The sequence below is a fragment of the Thamnophis sirtalis genome, unplaced genomic scaffold, assembly GCF_051295495.1.
Source record: "Thamnophis sirtalis isolate CommonGarterSnake01/CBP01778 unplaced genomic scaffold, rThaSir2_p1.2 scaffold_10, whole genome shotgun sequence".
In the NCBI taxonomy this organism is placed as follows: Eukaryota; Metazoa; Chordata; class Lepidosauria; order Squamata; family Natricidae; genus Thamnophis; species Thamnophis sirtalis.
The window spans coordinates 70388132-70405743 of NW_028261390.1; the positions used below are offsets into that span (position 1 = coordinate 70388132).

Sequence of the window (17612 nt, forward strand, 5' to 3'; positions counted from 1 at the left end):
ATCTTCAAATAGTCTAAAACAGTTTGGCAGGGCACTGCAAAAAACAAGGAAGTTCCCGCGATCACACCGTGCTGGTTCGATTAAGGACAAAACTTAGTAACGCAGGGTTCCGAAGTCCATAGTCCACTGCCGGGCTGTGATCTGTTTCCAAACCGAGCCACGGGGGAAATGGACCAGTGTGTGCACATGGAGCTCCATGCGTGTGAGCAGAGGGCGCTTACACTTCACTCACGCGAATGGAACTTTTCGTGCATGTACACATGACCTCCACTCAAGCGCCCTCTGTTTAAGTAATACCTCTGACGTCCCTCTCTAGTAACCTAATCATTAAGTGAATTCTGCTTCCCCTTGGCTAGGCTTATCAGAAGGCGGCTAAAGGGGGATCGCGCGATCTTGGGACCCAGTAACGGTCACAAATAAGAACCAACAGCTAAGGGTCTAAATTTTGAGCACGTGACTACTCACTGTCTCACTTAGCAACAGAAATTTGGGGGCCCAACTGCAGTCGTAAGTCGAGGAGTGCCTGTACAGGTAGTCCTCGACTTACAACCACCATTGAGCCCGAATTTTTTGTCGCTAAGTGAAACATTTGTTAAGTGAATTTCTCCCCCCCCCATTTCACGATCTTTCTTCCCATAGTTGTAAAGTGAATCACTGCAGTTGTTAAGTTAGAAACATGGTTGTTAAGTGAATCTGACTTCCCTATCAACTTCGCTTGTCAGAAGGTTGCAAAAGGAGAATCACGTCTCACACACACACCGGAATGCTTCAACCGTCATAAATGTGACTTAGTTCCCAAGTGTCTCAATTATCTACTGTCAGGACTGCAGCCATCTTTTCTTTCGGCTCTTTGGCCTGCCACACTTTCTATTATTCCACTGTGCGTTTTCTATTGTGGAAAAATGGGAGGGGGAATTGTACGAAGTTAGATGCTATGTAGCCATAACAACATTCTTTCTAGAAAGCCAAGGTCATCCTTTGTCTCTAAACCTGACCAGAACTGGATGGGTGAAACTGCCAGCATGGCAGTGGAAGATTGGACCATGGGATGGACTTGTGGGTGTGAGGGAAAGATCTTGAATTTTCAACTGGGTGGGGAAAACCGGGAAGCTTTCAGATCTGGGTTTTCCCAGATGTGCCAACATGTCTCTCTTCATAAATTGGAACTTTGAGGAATCCTTTGCCTTGGACTCTGATTTAATTTTGGATGCTCTTTGGAACCCTGATATTGAGGATTACCTGTATAGCTGCATTACTTTGCTCTATCCCCCCTTCTTGGATCAAAAAAATGCTACAGGGATTCCTTTGATCACCCCATGGTGCCCCATCCAATCCCGAAACCTCAAGCCAATCCGCTTCCGCCTACCTGGAATGCTCTCCAACTTCCTCCGCAGCTCTTCGTTCTCCTGTTGCAACGAAATGACCTCCTGCTCCAGCTCTTGGCATCGCGGGCAGTAGCCTTCCTCCTCCTCCTCCTCCTCCTCGGGGAGCGTGGACGACGATGGGTGACCGTGGGACTCCGAGGTCGCCGGAGAAGCCCACCCCGCCAGCGTGTGCACCGGAGAAGTGGACAGAGGCTCGATATCGGCCAAAGGACCGAAATCCCCCGCCGAGGAGGCGTGGCTCTGCGCGGTGAAACCCCCGGAAAGCAAATAGTTCTGGAGGGAATCGGTGAAGACTCGCAGGAACGCCGAGGTCTGCTGCTTCTTCTGCAGGTACTGCAATTCGAAGTCGAAGTTTTCGGCCGTCTGGCTGTGGACCATTTTCCCCAGCTGCTGGCAGTGCTCCGCCCTCTCGTTAAACGCCTGGTTCTCTTGCTTCACGCATGAGGGCAGCGGCGGAGGGCGATGGCTGTCCAGGAGCTTCCCTCCGCAGTTTAACAAGCTGAGGACTCGGCTGCACTGATGAGCGAAAGCATCCAAGATCAAACGGCTCTCTGGAAGAGAGAAAAAAGACATTTCGGTGCCGGCTCCTTGATTGTTGCAAAAGCCAGAGCTGTAACGATCGCGCGTAGACTTATATACCGCTTCGCAGTGCGTCACAGCCCTCTCTAAGCGGTTTACAGAGTCAGAATCTTGTCCGCAGCAATCTGGGTCCCTGTTTTACCCACCTTGACCTGGGTACTTGAGAGACCGCCTACTGCCAATTACCTCCAGGAAGAGGTAATTAGGAAGAGCCGAGGTGGCGCGGTGGTTAAATGCAGCACTGCAGGCTACTTCAGCTGACTGCAGTTCAGAAGTTTGGCGGTTCAAATCCTACCAGGCTCAAGGTTGACTCAGCCTTCCATCCTTCCGAGGTGGGTAAAATGAGGACCCAGATTGTTGTTGGGGGCGATATGCTGACTCTGTAAACCGCTTAGAGAGGGCTGAAAGCCCTACGAAGCGGTATATAAGCCTAACTATTGCTTGCTATTGCTCCAATAGACCGATTAGATCCCACAGATTAGGCCTCCTCCGAATTCCATCTACTGGCCAATGCCGACTGGCGACTACCCGGAGGAGAGCCTTCTCTGTGGCTGCTCCGGCCCTTTGGAACGAACTCCCCATGGAGATTCGGACCCTCACCACCCTCCAAGCCTTCCGCAAAGCCCTTAAAACCTGGCTGTTCCGACAGGCCTGGGGCTAATGAGTTTTTTGTCCCCTCCTCGAATGGTATGGTTGTTGAGTGTTTTAAATTGTGGTATTGTTTTGTTCGTGTTCTTTTTTCTTATTTGTACCCCCCCCCCCCGCCCTGACTTGGTTGTGAGCCGCCCTGAGTCCCCTCTGGGGAATAGGGCGGCATAGAAATATAATAAACTCAAACTCAACTCAACTCAACCTCAGAAGGACGGAAGGCTGAGTCAACCTTGAGCCGGTCAGGATCGAACTGCTGGTAATAGGCGGAGGTAGTCTGCAATATTGCATTCTAACCACTGGAAAAGAAAGGAGGGAGGAAGGAAGGAAGGAAGGAAGGAAGGAAAGAAGGAAAGAAGGAAAGAAGGAAAGAAGGAAAGAAGGAAAGAAGGAAGGAAGGAAGGAAGGAAGGAAGGAAGGAAGCAATAGTCCTTACACTTATATACCACTTCACAGAGCTTCACAGTCCTCTCTAAGAGCTTTACAAAGTTAGTCTCTTAACCCAAGCAATGAGTCAATCTTGAACTGGTCAGGATCGAACTGCTGGCAGTGGGCAGAGTTAGCCTGCAACTCTGCATTCTAACCCCTGCACCATCATTGAATCAAAGTACCAGACGTACAACAAACAAACTCCTCGACTTAACGACCACAACTGGGCCCAAAATTGCTGCTGTTGCAATGTGTTCAGTGAGTTTGGCCCCGTTTTACGACTCTCCTTGCCGCAGTTGTTAAGCGAATCATTGCAGTTGGTAAATTAATAGCAGGATGGTGAAGTGAACCCATCTTGCCCCCGTTAGGTTTGCTCCTCAGAGAGTTGCAAAGGGGGATCACGTGGCTCCCCCAAACACTACAACCGTCTGTTTTGACCGAGGTTTCCCGAGAGCATGAAGCAAACTCCTTTGTCCCAACAAAAACCCCTTTTATTAATTGACTGTAAATTCTGCTCCTTCACATCCAGCAAAGTCTTTCAAGGGAGGATTTACGGCAGTGATGGGCAACCTTTTTGGCGTGGTGTGTCAAAAATCGGCAAAAAATCGAGCATAACTCACGTTGTGTGTCACTTCGACAAAAACATAATTTTGCGCAATTTATAGTTTAAACTACAAAAATATATAATTGCAATATAATTGTATTTAATAAACCAAAAACAAATTATTTAACATACCTGCTTAGTAACTTCTTTGTTCATCAGTCACTTTTTTCAATGCCATTGTAACTCTGGTCACTAAATGTTTTCCCCCTCCTCGAGACTCCTCACTTCTTCCTTCATTCCTCTTGCTTATCTACCTTCACCTTATCTGTCTTCTGCTCTTTCCCTCTCTTCCTTCCTTTCTCCTTCCATCCTCTCTTCCTTCCTCACTCACTCCCTTCCTCCTTTCCTCTTCCTTCCTCCTTCCATTCTTTCAGCTTCATTTCTTTTGCCTATCTACCTTCTCTGTCTTTCTGCTCTTTCCATTTCTCTCTTCCTCTTCGCTTCTGTTCCTTCCTCCTTCCCTCCTTCCCTATTTCTTCCTTCTTCCTTCCTTCTGCCTATCTACCTTCACCTTCTCTGTCTTTCTGCTCTTTCCCTGTCTTCCCCTTTCCTCCCTCCCTCCCTTCTTTCCTTTCTAGTTCCATCTTTTCTTCTTTCCTCTCTCCCTCCCTTTTTCTTTTTTCCTTCCTTCCTCTTTCCTCTTGCCTATCAACTTCATCCTCTTTGTCTTTCTGCTCTTTCCCTCTCTTCCCCTTTTCTTCCTACCTCCTTCCCTCTTTTCTCCCTCCCTTCTTCTTTTTCTTCTTTTTTTCTTCCATCTTCCTCCTTCTCCTCCCATTCTTTCTCCTTCCATCCATCTTTTCTCCTTCCATCTTCTCCCCCCCTCCCTTCTTCTTTTCCTTCCCCCCTCCCTCCTTCCTTCCTCTCCTTCCCTTTCTCGCACACAGGAAGGGGAGGGGCGGCTTTCTAGTCGCTTTCACAGCATAATTTCTTTATCTAACTTTTAAAAAACAGTGTGCAAATCAAACTTGAGATTTTCGTAACCTGCGAAGCACCAAGTTATTATCTTCTGTTGTTACAAATTCGCAGCTACTCCATTCTTTCCGATAGGGAACTGCATTTCCCAAGATGCCTCAGGTCCTCAAAGCGCTGAACGCGGTTTTGCAATTGACTCCAGTGAGGCCCGGTAGCCGCCGGCTGGGGTGGCTGTCAAGGCGCTGACAGTGGAGCAGACGCGCCGTTTGTTACTGCTTCCAGCAATCGAGACGGACGAGGGAAGCAGCGGTGGCGGACATCAGCAGCGACTGTAACGACCGCGCGGGCGAGGTGTGGAGGAAGAACGGAAGGTCCCTCCCGCCCGCGACGACGGCTCCAGCCATGGACGAGCAGGCTGGCCCCGGCGTCTTCTCCAACAACAACAACAACGCGCTGCTCTTGCCGCCACCTCCGGGTGGGAAGCAACCACGCCTTGCCGACTCGCTTCCCACCTCAGCACAGGGGCCGCACAGGCGTGGTTGCTTCCCATCCGGAGGTGGCGGCAAGAGCAGTGCGTTGTTGTTGTTGGGGCCAGCCTGGTCGTCCATGGCTGGAGCCGTCGTCGCGGGCGGGAGGGACCTTCCGTTCTTCCTCCGCACCTCACCCGAGCAGTCGTTACAGTCGCTGCCGACGTCCGCCACCGCCGCTTCTAATTAATATAATTCTCCCTCTCTTTTTCACTCTCTCTCCAGCACACAAACGCAAATGCATAGGGCAGCCCACCTCACACACAGGTAACTCCGGGCAGCTTACAACATTATGATGCACGTCTCCCCATAGGAGAGGAGATGGGGAAGCCGGGGGCCCGGAGATCACCCGGGGGATGCCGAGGATGCCTTACCAATCGAAAGCCGGTGTACCTCGTCATAATGGGGGATGGATTTCTTGCCAGGAAACGCGAGGGTTGGACAACGGCGGAGGCTCGGGTTTGTTTTTTTCCCCGGGAATAAAAGTGAACATAAGACTTCTAAATCCCCAGCAAGAAAAGAAATGCAACTGTAGTGGTCTCTCCCCCCCTTCCTCTAAAGAACAAATGTTATCCTGCCGCAGAAGCGAAGAAATCTCAGATTTCGCCCTTCTGCAACAGCCTCCCTCGGGATCCCGCTCCTCCGCTACAGATGCATCGCGTCCCAACAGCGGAACGTCTGGTCACCTTAGGGATGAATCCTGTGCGTGTCACCCCAAATGGCTACGCGTGTCAGCACTGACACGCGTGTCATAGGTTCGCCATCACTGATTTACGGTCACAGACCTTATCTGGCTTGGAGAGCTGCCAGGCTGAGATCTGCAAAACTGGGCAAGGAGTTTTGGAGAGTCAAGAACCAATGAAGCGAACTAATTGTCTCCTGCAAACTCCACTCCCCTTTTGCTCCTCTTTTATCTCCACTGGGAGGGGTCCTTCATCGTCCACCTGTGCCTTCCTCCCAAGTCGACCCCTGTTCTTTAGCTGTTCTCTTCATCTGGCAGCTCTGTGCATGCACACACTGGGAACAGGCTCCCGCTGTTCTTCTGCCCCACTGAGGTCTGACTCTGAAGGCAGCTGATAACTGTCAGACGGCTCTGGCCCCCTCTCTGCCTCCGACACAGAGCCCTCCTCAGAGCCTTCCCCAGACTCCAAGACTGGCCCATCTTCCTCCCCAACCTTTTCACTGTCTGAATCTGCTGCCAGCTCTGCTGGCGAGCCACAACACCGTCATAAATATGAGTCAGTTGCTAAGTGACTGTGAATTTTGATCACGTGACTGTTGGGGTACTGCAGTGGTCGTAAGGCTGAAAAATGGTCAGTGACCTGACTTTGAAGGGTCACTAAATGAACTTCTGTATGTCGAGGACTATCGGTCCTGCCTGTCTGTATCGCGTAACACCTTTGGTGATCATCAGCAGAGTTCTGGTATCACAATGCTTAGAAGTGGAGAACATGGAATTGCAGAAAACCTCCAATTTTGAAACGGAATTGCTTTGCAATAACTTTTTTTTTTTAAAAGTATTCGCCTTCCACCCAGGAATCTTTAAAAGAGGATTAAAATCTGTGGAGAAGCAACAACGGACCATAACACAACGAAAAGTTTTTGGGTCTCCTCACTGCCCTTAAAAAAAAATTGACTTGGATAATGAAGAAAAGGGAAAGGAAAGGATAAGCGTAAAATTATAAAAGCGTTTGCGGGAACCCCATCCCGAAAAAACACCAGTTTCAGAGTTGAAAAGAGATGAGCCCAAGAACAGGAAAGGAAAGGAAGAGAGGAGGAGAGGAGAAGAGAGGGAAGGGGAAAGAAGGAAGAAAGAAAGAGGAAAGGAGAGGAAGGAGGGAAGGGATAGGAAGAAAAGGAGGGAGGGTGGGAGGGGGAAGAGGAAGAGAGGAGTAGGGGAGAGGCAAGGGAAGAAGGAAAGGGAAAGGAGAGGAGGGAGGAAGGAAGTAGAGAATGGAGGGAGGGTGAAAAGAAAAGGAAAAAAAAACAGGATAGTGACAATACAAAATAGAGCGATGGGATGGTACGCAAAGCAACGCAGAATGTATATTTTCACCCTTTCTATGGAAAAATAAATATGCAGAAGTGATAAAGATAAACAAGAACTATGTGAATGTATACTTGTTAACGATGCATGAGAGAATAAAAACAAAAACTTATTTTTTGAAAACTGGCTCTCCAAAAACTGCTTTAATTCAATACGACTAAATCCCGCAACCTTTAAGCAGCGCAGCGCAGAAAAATTGTCTGATTAGGAAACTGCAGGACCTTGGACAGCTCTGAGGAATGGCAGAAAATTGGGCCAACTCAACCTTCAATGCTTTCCTTCAGAAGAAAAACCAAGAAAGTCCAATTCCCTCCTGAAAAAGCATTTTTGGGACCAAAAAATAAAGCACCTTTGGAGGACTGAGAATCTCTGCAGACTTTCCTAGCCGACGTTTCATAACCCAGGTAGGTAACGTCATCAGTGCTAGGCATGAAGGAGAAGGGATGCAGGAGAGGGAAGGAGGGCCTCGGGCTCCTTAGCGCATTCTTCAGTGTGGGGTTTTTACTTGCAAGACGTTTTCACCACCCAACTAGGTAACGTCATCAGCCGCCAGGACAGCGCGACCTCCTAGCGCTTACGACATTACCTACAGAAAATAAGCTTTGGCGGACGTCACAGCCCGAGAAAAACATCAAAACAGCAGATGCATTCATGCATTCACACACACACACACACACACACACAGACACACACAAACACAAAGGACTCTGCAAGCATTCTGATTAGATGATAAGAGAGTCATGAAAATTTAAATGGCAGCTTCAGCTTTGATGCCACGGTGCCTTCCCCCCCCCCTCCTCATTATTCACTCCCCTCTGTTTCTGCTTTGGGGGAAAAAAATATTAACGCAAAGATATTGATTGGGACTTTGTAATTCAAATGCGCGTGCCGGGTTTTTTTTCCCCTATTCCCCTTTTAATCCTATCATCAGATCCGAGACCTGAAGCTGTATTTACCCTCTGCATTTTAATCAGGATTATCCTAAGTTTGGCAGAAATCCCTTCTCCTTTTGTCTCTCTCCCCTCTTTTATCTGCTCCATCCGTTAATGAAGCTGCGATAGGAACAGAGGTTTGAAAATATCGGCTGAGCATTATGAATTCTCCCTGCGAAAGATCATTTCTGGCACCGCAAATAAAGATAGAAGCCACCTCTTGTATTAACAGATTCAAACATAAAAAATAAAAATAAAATAAAAATATCCCGAGGAGAGGAAACACCAAATTAGAAATAAATGCTGTTGCCATGTGGAATGCTATTCCTTTTGATTTTTTGACTTTTTTCCATTATGTATCTGTTATTAATGATAATGATATGTTAGAGGGGTAGATTATTCCTCGCGGCGGAAGGAATAATCCGCGGAAGAAGGCAGGAGGAGGGAAATATATTTATTATGGATCCAGTTTGTGGTTTATAAGATAAAGGTAAAGGTTCCCCTGGCACATATATGCTAGTTGTTCCTGACTCTAGGGGGCGGCGCTGATCTCCGTTTCAAAGCCAAAGAGCCAGCGCTGTCCGAAGACGTCTCCGTGGTCATGTGGCCGGCATGACTCAACGCCAAAGGCGCATGGAACGCTGTTCCCTTCCCACCAAAGGTGGTTCCTATTTTTCTACTTGCATTTTTTACATGCTTTCAAACTGCTAGGTTGGCAGAAGCTGAGACAAGTAACGGGAGCTCACTCCGTTACGCGGCACTAGGGATTCAAACCGCCGAACTGCCAACCTTTCTGATCAACAAGTTCAGCGTCTTAGCCACTGAGCCACCGCGTCCCCCTAAGAGTTATTAAAGCGCATTAAAAAAATGTGGCACCGGGGGGGGGGCTGAGCATGGCTCCCTACGCAACCTGCGGGCCGGATCCGGCCCTCAGGCCTTGAGTTTGACACCCTGGACTAGAGTGACCAAGAATCATTGAACCTTCAGCAAAGGCTGGCTGGGGAATTCTGGGAGTTGAAGTCCATGCTTCTGAAAGTTGCCCTGAACTAGAGAATAAAGGGCCAGCCATGATCTCTCAGCACAACCCAGTTTGTGTGTGTGTGTGTGTGTGTGTTTTGTAGGTTACTCTAAGTTATTGGAGTGAACTGTTTTTATTCAGAGACAAGCCACTGATTCTCATCATTTATCTTCTCTGGAGTATCTTTCTTTCTTTCTTTCTTTCTTTCTTTCTTTCTTTCTTTCTTTCTTTCTTTCTTTCTTTCTTTCTTTCTTTCTTCCTTCCTCCATCCCTCCCTCCCTTCTTTCTTCCCTGCTTTCTTCCTTCTTTCTTTTTCTCCCTTCCTTCTTTCTTTCTTCCCTCCTCCTTCCCTCTCTTCCTTCTTTCCCCATTTCTTTCTTTCTTCTTTCTTTCTATCTTTCTTTTCCCCTCCCTCCCTCCCTTCTTTCTTTTTCCCTCCCTCCCTCCCTCCCTCCCTCCCTTCTTTCTTTTCTTTCTTTCTCCCTTCCCCCTCCCTCCCTTTCTTTCTCCATTCTTTCTTTCTTCCTCCCTTCTTTCTTTCTTCCCTGCTTTCTTCCTTCTTTCTTTTTCCCCCTTCCTTCTTTTTTCTCCCTTCCTTCTTTTCCTTTCTTTCTTTCTTCTCTCCTCCCTCCCTCTCTTCTTTCTTTCCCCATTCCTTTCTTCCTTCTTTCTATCTTTCTTTCTTTCTCCCTCCCTCCCTCCCTCCTTTCTTTCTTTCTTTCTTTCCTTTTTTCCTTCCTTTCTTCTTTGTCTTTCTTTCTTCCTCCCTCCCTTCTTTCCTTCCTTCCTTCCTTCCTTCTTTCTCCCTTCCCTCCTTCCCTCTCCCTCCCTCCTTCCTTCCTTCCTTCTTTCTCTCTCCCTTCCTTCCCTCCCTCCCTCTCCCTCCCTCTCCCTCCCTCCCTCCTTCCTTCCTTCCTTCCTTCCTTCCTTCCTTCTTTCTACCTTCCTCTCTCTCCCTCCCTCCCTCCCTCCCTCCCTCTTTCTTTCTTTTTTGCATCAGATCTGAATACGGGATGCTTTGCATGCAAAGCATGACTCTGCCACTGAACGCGGAGCGCCTCCTCAGCCCTTCCCCGTCTCCAGGCAGACAACCCAGATGACAACGCAGTAAATTTGAATTGTCACAAGGGACTCAGATCATTATTGATATCCCGGAGTCGCTCGGCTGATAAGAGGGATAAGAACGTCAGGCATTGTCGCAAAAAATGCAGAGCTGGTGCAGAAAGCGAACGCAGCGCATAAAGGAGAAAGTCACCCCAATTGTTACGATGTCGTGTGTAGCCCTAAGGCTGGGCCAGAAGCTGTTTTTGGCTTTCCTCCATCCTACAGACAATAGGAGAGACATTCGGGAGCACCTCTTGGCCCCCCAATGGCTCTTCGACTGATAGGATGAATCAACTGAAATATTGAGGATTTATCACCCTCCCTGGTCACCTAGAACAATCAGAATCAGAGGTCAGCTTCTGGATGTAAGTCCCGGGCAGATAGAGGACATAAATATGAAGAAACCTTACAAAGTGTGTATCGTGGAATCAACGGTTCCACCACAAAACCGCAGTAGACTAAAGCGCGCTCGACAAAAGCGCGTAACTGATGTCATCGCAGCGTGACGAAAACATCACGCTGTGAGCGGTAAACTTAAAATTAAAGCGAAAACCTTACCCTAACCCCCCCCAAACCTAACCCTAAACCTAACCCTAAACCTAACCCTTAACCTAACCCTAACCCTAACCCTAACCCTAACCCTAACACTAAACCTAACGCTAACCCTTAACCTAAACCTAACCCTAAACCTAACCCTAACCCTAACGCTAAACCTAACACTAACCCTTAACCTAACCCTAAACCTAACCCTAACGCTTAACGTAACCCTAAACCTAACCCTAACCCTAAACCTAACCCTTACCTTTACGTGAATCGGCTTGCTTTAAAATCGCTTTTTAAAATCTCCACGGTCGTATTTGTCGCGCTGCTGATGACATCAGGTACGCGCTTTAATCGGGCGCGCTTTAGTGGACCGCGGTTTTGTCGTGCCACGGAATCAACAACACTGCTGTGGCTTGTCAGCTGCCGAATCAGAGGAGGAGGAGGAAGAGGTGTGGGAGCTGGGGTCAGCAACAAGGCAACCTGAGAGCTCCTAGGGGGAAGAAGATATGGAGCTGTCAGAGAGAGGGGGGAAGGGGTGGAGCCTGGCCCGTCCGTCAGCCCTCAGATGGAGCATCAACAGCCCCCAGGTCTGGAGGTGGCTGATGAGGAAGAGGAGGAACAGCTGAGTTCAGTGCCTGACGCACGGATGCACAGAAGGCAGAGGAGAGGAGAGCAGTGGAAATCTATGGGCCGGTCCTTGGGATGGAAGAGTCACCGCTGCTACCCTATCTCTGGGGATCAAAGGCAGAGGGCAGAGATGAATCGGTGTGCAGGGAGCCAAGATGAGGGTGGGATTCAAATTAGGTGAGGATGGAGATGAACCTGATGGGAATCGGAATCCCATTGTTCCCATCTCTATCCTGCCCTGAAGCCAGGACCAGAAACCAATCAAGGAGAGGAGCAACCTAGAACTAAGGAGGAATCTCCTGACAGTGAGAATCAGTGGCACAACTTGCCTCCAGAAGTTGTGAATGCTCCAACACTGGAGGTTTTTAAGAAGATGTTGGATAAACATTTGTTTGTAGTGGTGTAGGGTTTCCTGCCTGAGCAGGGGGTTGGACTAGAACAGTGGTTCCCAAACTTGGCAACTTTAAGACTTGTGGACTTCAACTCCCAGAATTCTCCAGCCAGCTCTTCTGGCTGGAGAACTCTGGGAGTTGAAGTCCACAAGTCTTAAAGTTGCCAAGTTTGGGAACCACTGGACTAGAAGACCTCTAAGGTTCCATCCAACGGTGTCATTCTGTTTCTCTGCCCTATCCTTGCATCTTTACCAAAATCACACCTTTTAACGACACAACTTTGGCTCTCGTTTGAAGTTTAGCTCTTCTTGGGAAACCTGGATCTTCCATTTCCATCTGGAAGTTCTGGCAAGCCAAGCCGAAAACATGGTGCTCTTGAGCACCGGAAATTCATTGGGCTGCGCCCTAAATCAGGGGTGTCCAACCATGGATATGCTTTAAGACTTGTGGACTCCAACTCCCAGAATCCCCCAGCCAGCAAGGGGAATCGAAGTCGACAGATCTTAAAGGGGCCAAGGCTGGAAGCCATTGAACTTAAATCAGGCCATTCCTTCCACAACGATCTCCTGTATCTTGGGCTCGCTCCATGTGTGGTTGAGGCCTGCCTACAATTAAATATGGTATCAAGACCGAACTGTCTGGGACTGCATCTAAGGCTGCTTGGCGAGCAGAAGAGGATGCTCCGTCCCACCTCTCTACCCATAGAAGAGGACAGGTCCAGAGGTCATCTTCTGGTCCTTCATATCAGGGGTGAAATTCAGCAGGTTCTGGAGAACCGGTAGCGGAAATTTTAAGTAGTCCAGAGAACCGGCAAATACCACCACTGGCTGGCCACGCCCCTGATCTATTCTCTGCCTCCCGAGTACTGGCTGGTCCGGAGGGAATGAGGATTTTGCAGTGTCCTTCCCCTGGAGTGGGAAACTAACACCGAGTCCTCCTTCCACAGGACTTCCCGAGACCCAGCTTGGTAGCCTACATTTCACAGCTTTGCTCAGTTGTGTAGCCAATAGCTGCGTTGTGCTTTGGTCTGGAAAACCAAATCATGTTCTCCGAGTGGGCCAATATTCCTGTGTACCAACAGTTGGATGCGATTAAACAATTACTCCAAATCTGTCTAAAACATATGCTTGATAGGCCATTTTCTTTCCCACCTAGAATATGGTAAGACTGAACTATTTCTGGCTTCTGTGATTCTGTGTGTGTGTGTGTGTCTTTCTCTCTCCTCTCTCTCTGACTCTCTGTCCCTCTCTCTCTTTCTGTCCCGCTCTCTCTATGTCCCTCTGTGTGTGTGCCTCTCTCTGTTTCTCTCTGTGCGTGTCTGTGTTTCTCTCTCTGTGTCTCTCTTTCTGTCCCCCCTCTCTCTGTGTGTGTCTCTCTGTGTCCCCTGCCCTCTTTGTCTCTCTCTGTCCCCGCTCTCTCTGTCTCTCTCTTTCTGTCCTGTTCTCTCTATGTCCCTCTGTGTGTGTGTATCTCTCTTTCTCTCTCTCTCTGTGTGTCTCTCTCTTTCTGTCCCTCTCTCTCTCTGTGTCTCTCTGTGTCCCCTGCTCTCTTTGTCTCTCTCTCTGCCTCTCTCTCTCTGTCCCCCCTCTCTCTGTCTCTCTCTTTCTGTCCCGCTCTCTCTATGTCCCTCTGCGTGTGTGTATCTCTCTCTCTCTCTGTTTCTCTCTCTGTGTGTGTCTCTGTGTCTCTGTCTCTCTCTCTGTCTCTCTGTGTCCCCCGGTCTCTTTGTCTCTCTCTCTCTGTCTCTCTCTTTCTCTGTCTCCCCTCTCTGTCCCTTTCTCCCTCTCTCCCTCTCTGTCTCTGTCCCTCTCTCTTTCTCTCCCTCTCCCCCCCTCTGTCTCTGTCTGTCTGTCTGTCTCCTACATCAAAATGCAAAAGGCATTTTAATAACAGTAGTAATTTCAACTTTCAGCTGAAGGGCGATTCTGTTTTCCAAAATCCCTCTACATGCATTTCTTACCACACATTTTTCAGTATCTTAAATCATATTTTTTTTCTCAGTACAAATACTCCCGGACATACAACAGTTCATTTAGCGACCGTTCAAAGTTACAAGGGCACACAAAAAAGAGGCTTACGACCATTTTTCACACTTACGACTGTTACATCCTCCGCATGGTCATGTGATCAAAATTCAGCCCCCTTGGCAATTGACTCGTAGTTACAACCGTTGCAGTGTCCTGGGGTCATGTGATCTCCTTTTGCGACCACGGGGAAGCCCAATTCACTTAATGACCAGGTTACTAATTTAACAACTGCACTGATTCACTTAAGAACGGTGGCAAGAAAGGTAGTAAAATGGGGCAAAATTTAACCACAGAATTTTGGGGCTCAAGGACCCCCCGTGCTGCATTCTCCAGGTACATCTGACTGATACCACTCGAGCGAGGGATGGGATTTGTAGTACCGCGGAAGGCATCGGACGCAGCCATCCTCCAACCATCCGCATGCCCTCCTCCGCTCCGCGCAGTTGCAAGTCTTGTGAAGGGCATTTATGTTTTTATTATTTTACGGCGCTGTTGCTCGATAATGAAACAATCTCATAATCTTTCTTTTCCGGCTAAATGGCCAGGATTTGCTTGAGGATGTCAGAGTGAAATGCACATAATTGCAAGTTTGCTTATGTTATTCATCGCGGGCGATACGAAGGGAGGGGAAAAACACCCACCGACGGTAGGTATCTGACAATTTATAGGTCTGGGAGGAGCGGGGTGAAAATCAACATTTGAACGGTTTCTTTTGTGCTCTGCCGTTCCATTATGTAAATGAAAACTATTTTCTTTCTTTCTTTATTTTTTTAAGAGCAGCATAGAAAACTCTCGTTGTCAAAGAGAACGAGAACGAACCCTATGCAAATAGAGATAGTCAGATCCTGGAACTTGCATGGAATCTGAAGGCACAGATAACCTCCCGAGAAGGGCAACACGCGTGTGGTATGTTTTTTCCCCCCCGTCAAACCGGTGGGTTCCCCGTGAAGAATTCTGGAGGGTCGTTCAATGTGCCGGCTTGGGGCGACTGGATCGGTGGGACTACAAGACCACGAGGCACAGAGAGGTTTCAAAACAGCCGGGAGGCAAATCTCCAACACAAACAGAGGTTGCCTTCAGCCGGTTCGGAACGGTTCACCCAAAGCGGTAATGGAAATCGCGGGTTCTCCTCAGTTTTAGGTTGCTTCTCTCCTTGATTAGTTTCAAAACCATTGTTTCTTGCCTTGCCTTCGGGTACTTTGAACAATAGATTTCCTGCCCAAGCAGAGGGTTGGACTAGAAGACCTTCAAGGTCCCTTCCAACTCTGTTATTTTATTCTGTTTTATTCCGTTACGTTCCATTCCATTCTGTTCCATTCCATATTCTATTCTATTCCATTCTTTCTATTCTATTCTATTCTATTCTATTCTATTCTATTCTATTCTATTCTATTCTATTCTATTCTATTCTATTCTATTCTATTCCATTCCATTCTTTCTTTTGTATTTATATTCTATTCTATTCCATTCCATTCTTTCTATTCTATCATATTCCATTCCATTCCATTCTTTCCATGCACATAAGTTTCAAGTTTCAAGTTGAAAAACTTGAAACTTAAAAACCCAGAAGTTCAGCTTTTCCAGAGCACAACCCCTTTGCATGCCTGGCAGTGCTGAAAATCAGCCTGCGCATGCGTTGATCGTCGGGCACGCATGCGCTCTAGAACCTGGAAGTTTGGCTTTTCTGGAGCGTGGCCCCAAGTGCGCGTGTGTGCATGTGCGCATGACGTTTGACCTTTATGGCACTCGCCATCACGAATATGTTGACCACAGCAAGGCTACGGTAGGCGCAAAAATGGAAGGACGCTTCGATTCCTACCACGGACGAACGGGTGCGCAGTTGATGGAGTCGGCCGAAATGGCGAAACTGACTATTTTGATTAAAGAAAAGAACCTAAATAACTTTTGTTTCCATGTGGAAACCACTTCTGAACTTCATGCTTGAAGTGGGGAAAGAATGAAACTCTGACGTTGCGTTTGACCCATTAGAGCAGTGTTTCTCAACCTTGGTGACTTTAAGTCCTGTGGACTTCAACTCCCAGAATTCCCCAGCCAGCTCTGCTGGCTGGGGGATTCTGGGAGTTGAAGTCCACAGGACTTAAAGTCTCCAAGGTTGAAAAACACTGCATTAGAGAGTGACAGACCCTTCTAGAAATGGCTTGTTCATATTATTATGAAAAAGCAGAGTTGTGATTTAATGTGAATGCCTTATTTTACTGCAGGAGGGAGAGAGAGTCGGAAATCAGTGCTTCTGCTTCTTTTTCCTAATCCTTCCTCGCTTTCCTTCCCCACCCCCTTCCTCCCCACCGTTTTCCTATTTACTTTCGTATGTTGTATCTTATTTTATCTTATAAACTCAATAAAAACATTAAAGTAGGAAAAAAGTAGGAGAAAGAGAGAGACAGAGAAGAAGGGGGACAGAGAGAGAGAGAGAGACAGAGAGAGAGAGACAGACAGACAGAGACAAAGAGAGAAAGACAGAGAGAGACAGAGAGAGAGACTGAGAGAGAGAGACAGACAGACCGAAAGAGACAGAGAGACACAGAGAGAGAGAGAGACAGAGAGAGAAGGGGGATAGAGAAAGAGACAGAGAGAGAGAAAGAGAGAGACAGAGAAAGACAGAGAGACAGAAAGAAACGGAGAGACAAAGAGAGAGAGAGAGAAGGAGAGACAGACAGAGAGAGAGAGAGAGAGAGAGAGAGAAGCGGGACAGACACAGAGAGAGAGAGAGAGAGACAGAGACAGAGAAAGAGACACACACAGAGAGAGACAGAGAGACAGAGAGAGGCAGAGACAGAGAGACAAAAAGAGAGAGAGAAACAGAGAGAGAGACAGAGAGACAGAGACAGAGAAAGAGACACACACAGAGAGAGACAGAGAGACAGAGAGAGAGACAGAGACAGAGAGACAAAAAGAGAGAGAGAAACAGAGAGAGAGACAGAGAGACAGAGACAGAGAGACAAAGAGAGAGAGAGAGAGAAGTGGGACAGACACACACACAGAGAGAGAGAGAGAGAGAGACAGAGACAGAGAGAGAGACAGAGGCAGAGAGACAAAAAGAGAGAAACAGAGAGAGAGACAGAGAGACAGAGACAGAGAGACAAAGAGAGAGAGAGAGAAGCGGGACAGACACAGAGAGAGAGAGACACACACACAGAGAGAGAGACAGAGAGACAGAGACAGAGACAGAGAGAGAGACAGAGACAAAAAGAGAGAGAGAAACAGAGAGAGAGAGACAGAGAGACAGAGACAGAGAGACAGAGAGACAGAGAGAGACACAGAGAGAGAGAGACAGACAGACAGACAGACAGACAGAGAGACAAAAAGAGAGAGAGAAACAGAGAGAGACAGAGAGACAGAAAGAGACAAAGACACAGAGAGAGAGAGAGACAGACCGAAAGAGACAGAGAGACAAAGACACAGAGAGAGAGACAGAGAGAGACAGACAGACAGACAGACAGAGGCAGAGAGACAGAGACACAGAGGCAGATCTCTGGGTTGAACCAAACTGCTTTCTCCTCCTGTTAAATGAAAAGATAAAGCGTGTCTCTGAATTGGGCTCCCGATCAGAGATAGCATTCAGCCGGATCGGGCCGGTTTCGCCCAAACTGGTAATGGAAATAGCAGCGTTGTCTTATTTAGGCACGGTTTTGAGGCCGGGCGCATGCACGGAGGGCAAAGCGCATGCGCGAAAGGCCGGGCGCATGTGTAGCCGGGCTGCGCGTGCCCCGCAAAGCGATCGGGCCCACGCGCGGCGAACCGGTAGTAACCAAATGTGAAACCCAACGCTGCTCCCGTTTGCAATTCAGCTCTGATTGTGGGCTTCGGCCTGTTT

The 17612-nt window shown here is 48.1% G+C and overlaps 1 protein-coding gene across 1 annotated transcript in view; it reads right to left on the reverse strand.

The window, feature by feature from the left end:
- The window catches only part of BEND4 (BEN domain containing 4), a 36302-nt gene that overhangs the window by 9296 nt on the left and 9394 nt on the right, over positions 1-17612 (reverse strand). Inside the window, exons 2-3 of the mRNA XM_087723806.1 lie at positions 1367-1936; positions 1-34 (exon numbers count right to left, since the gene is read on the reverse strand). The exon at positions 1-34 is cut by the window's left edge and continues 58 nt beyond it. Coding sequence (XP_087579932.1) covers positions 1-34; positions 1367-1936 — 604 coding nt within the window. The remainder of the gene's footprint in view (positions 35-1366; positions 1937-17612) is intronic.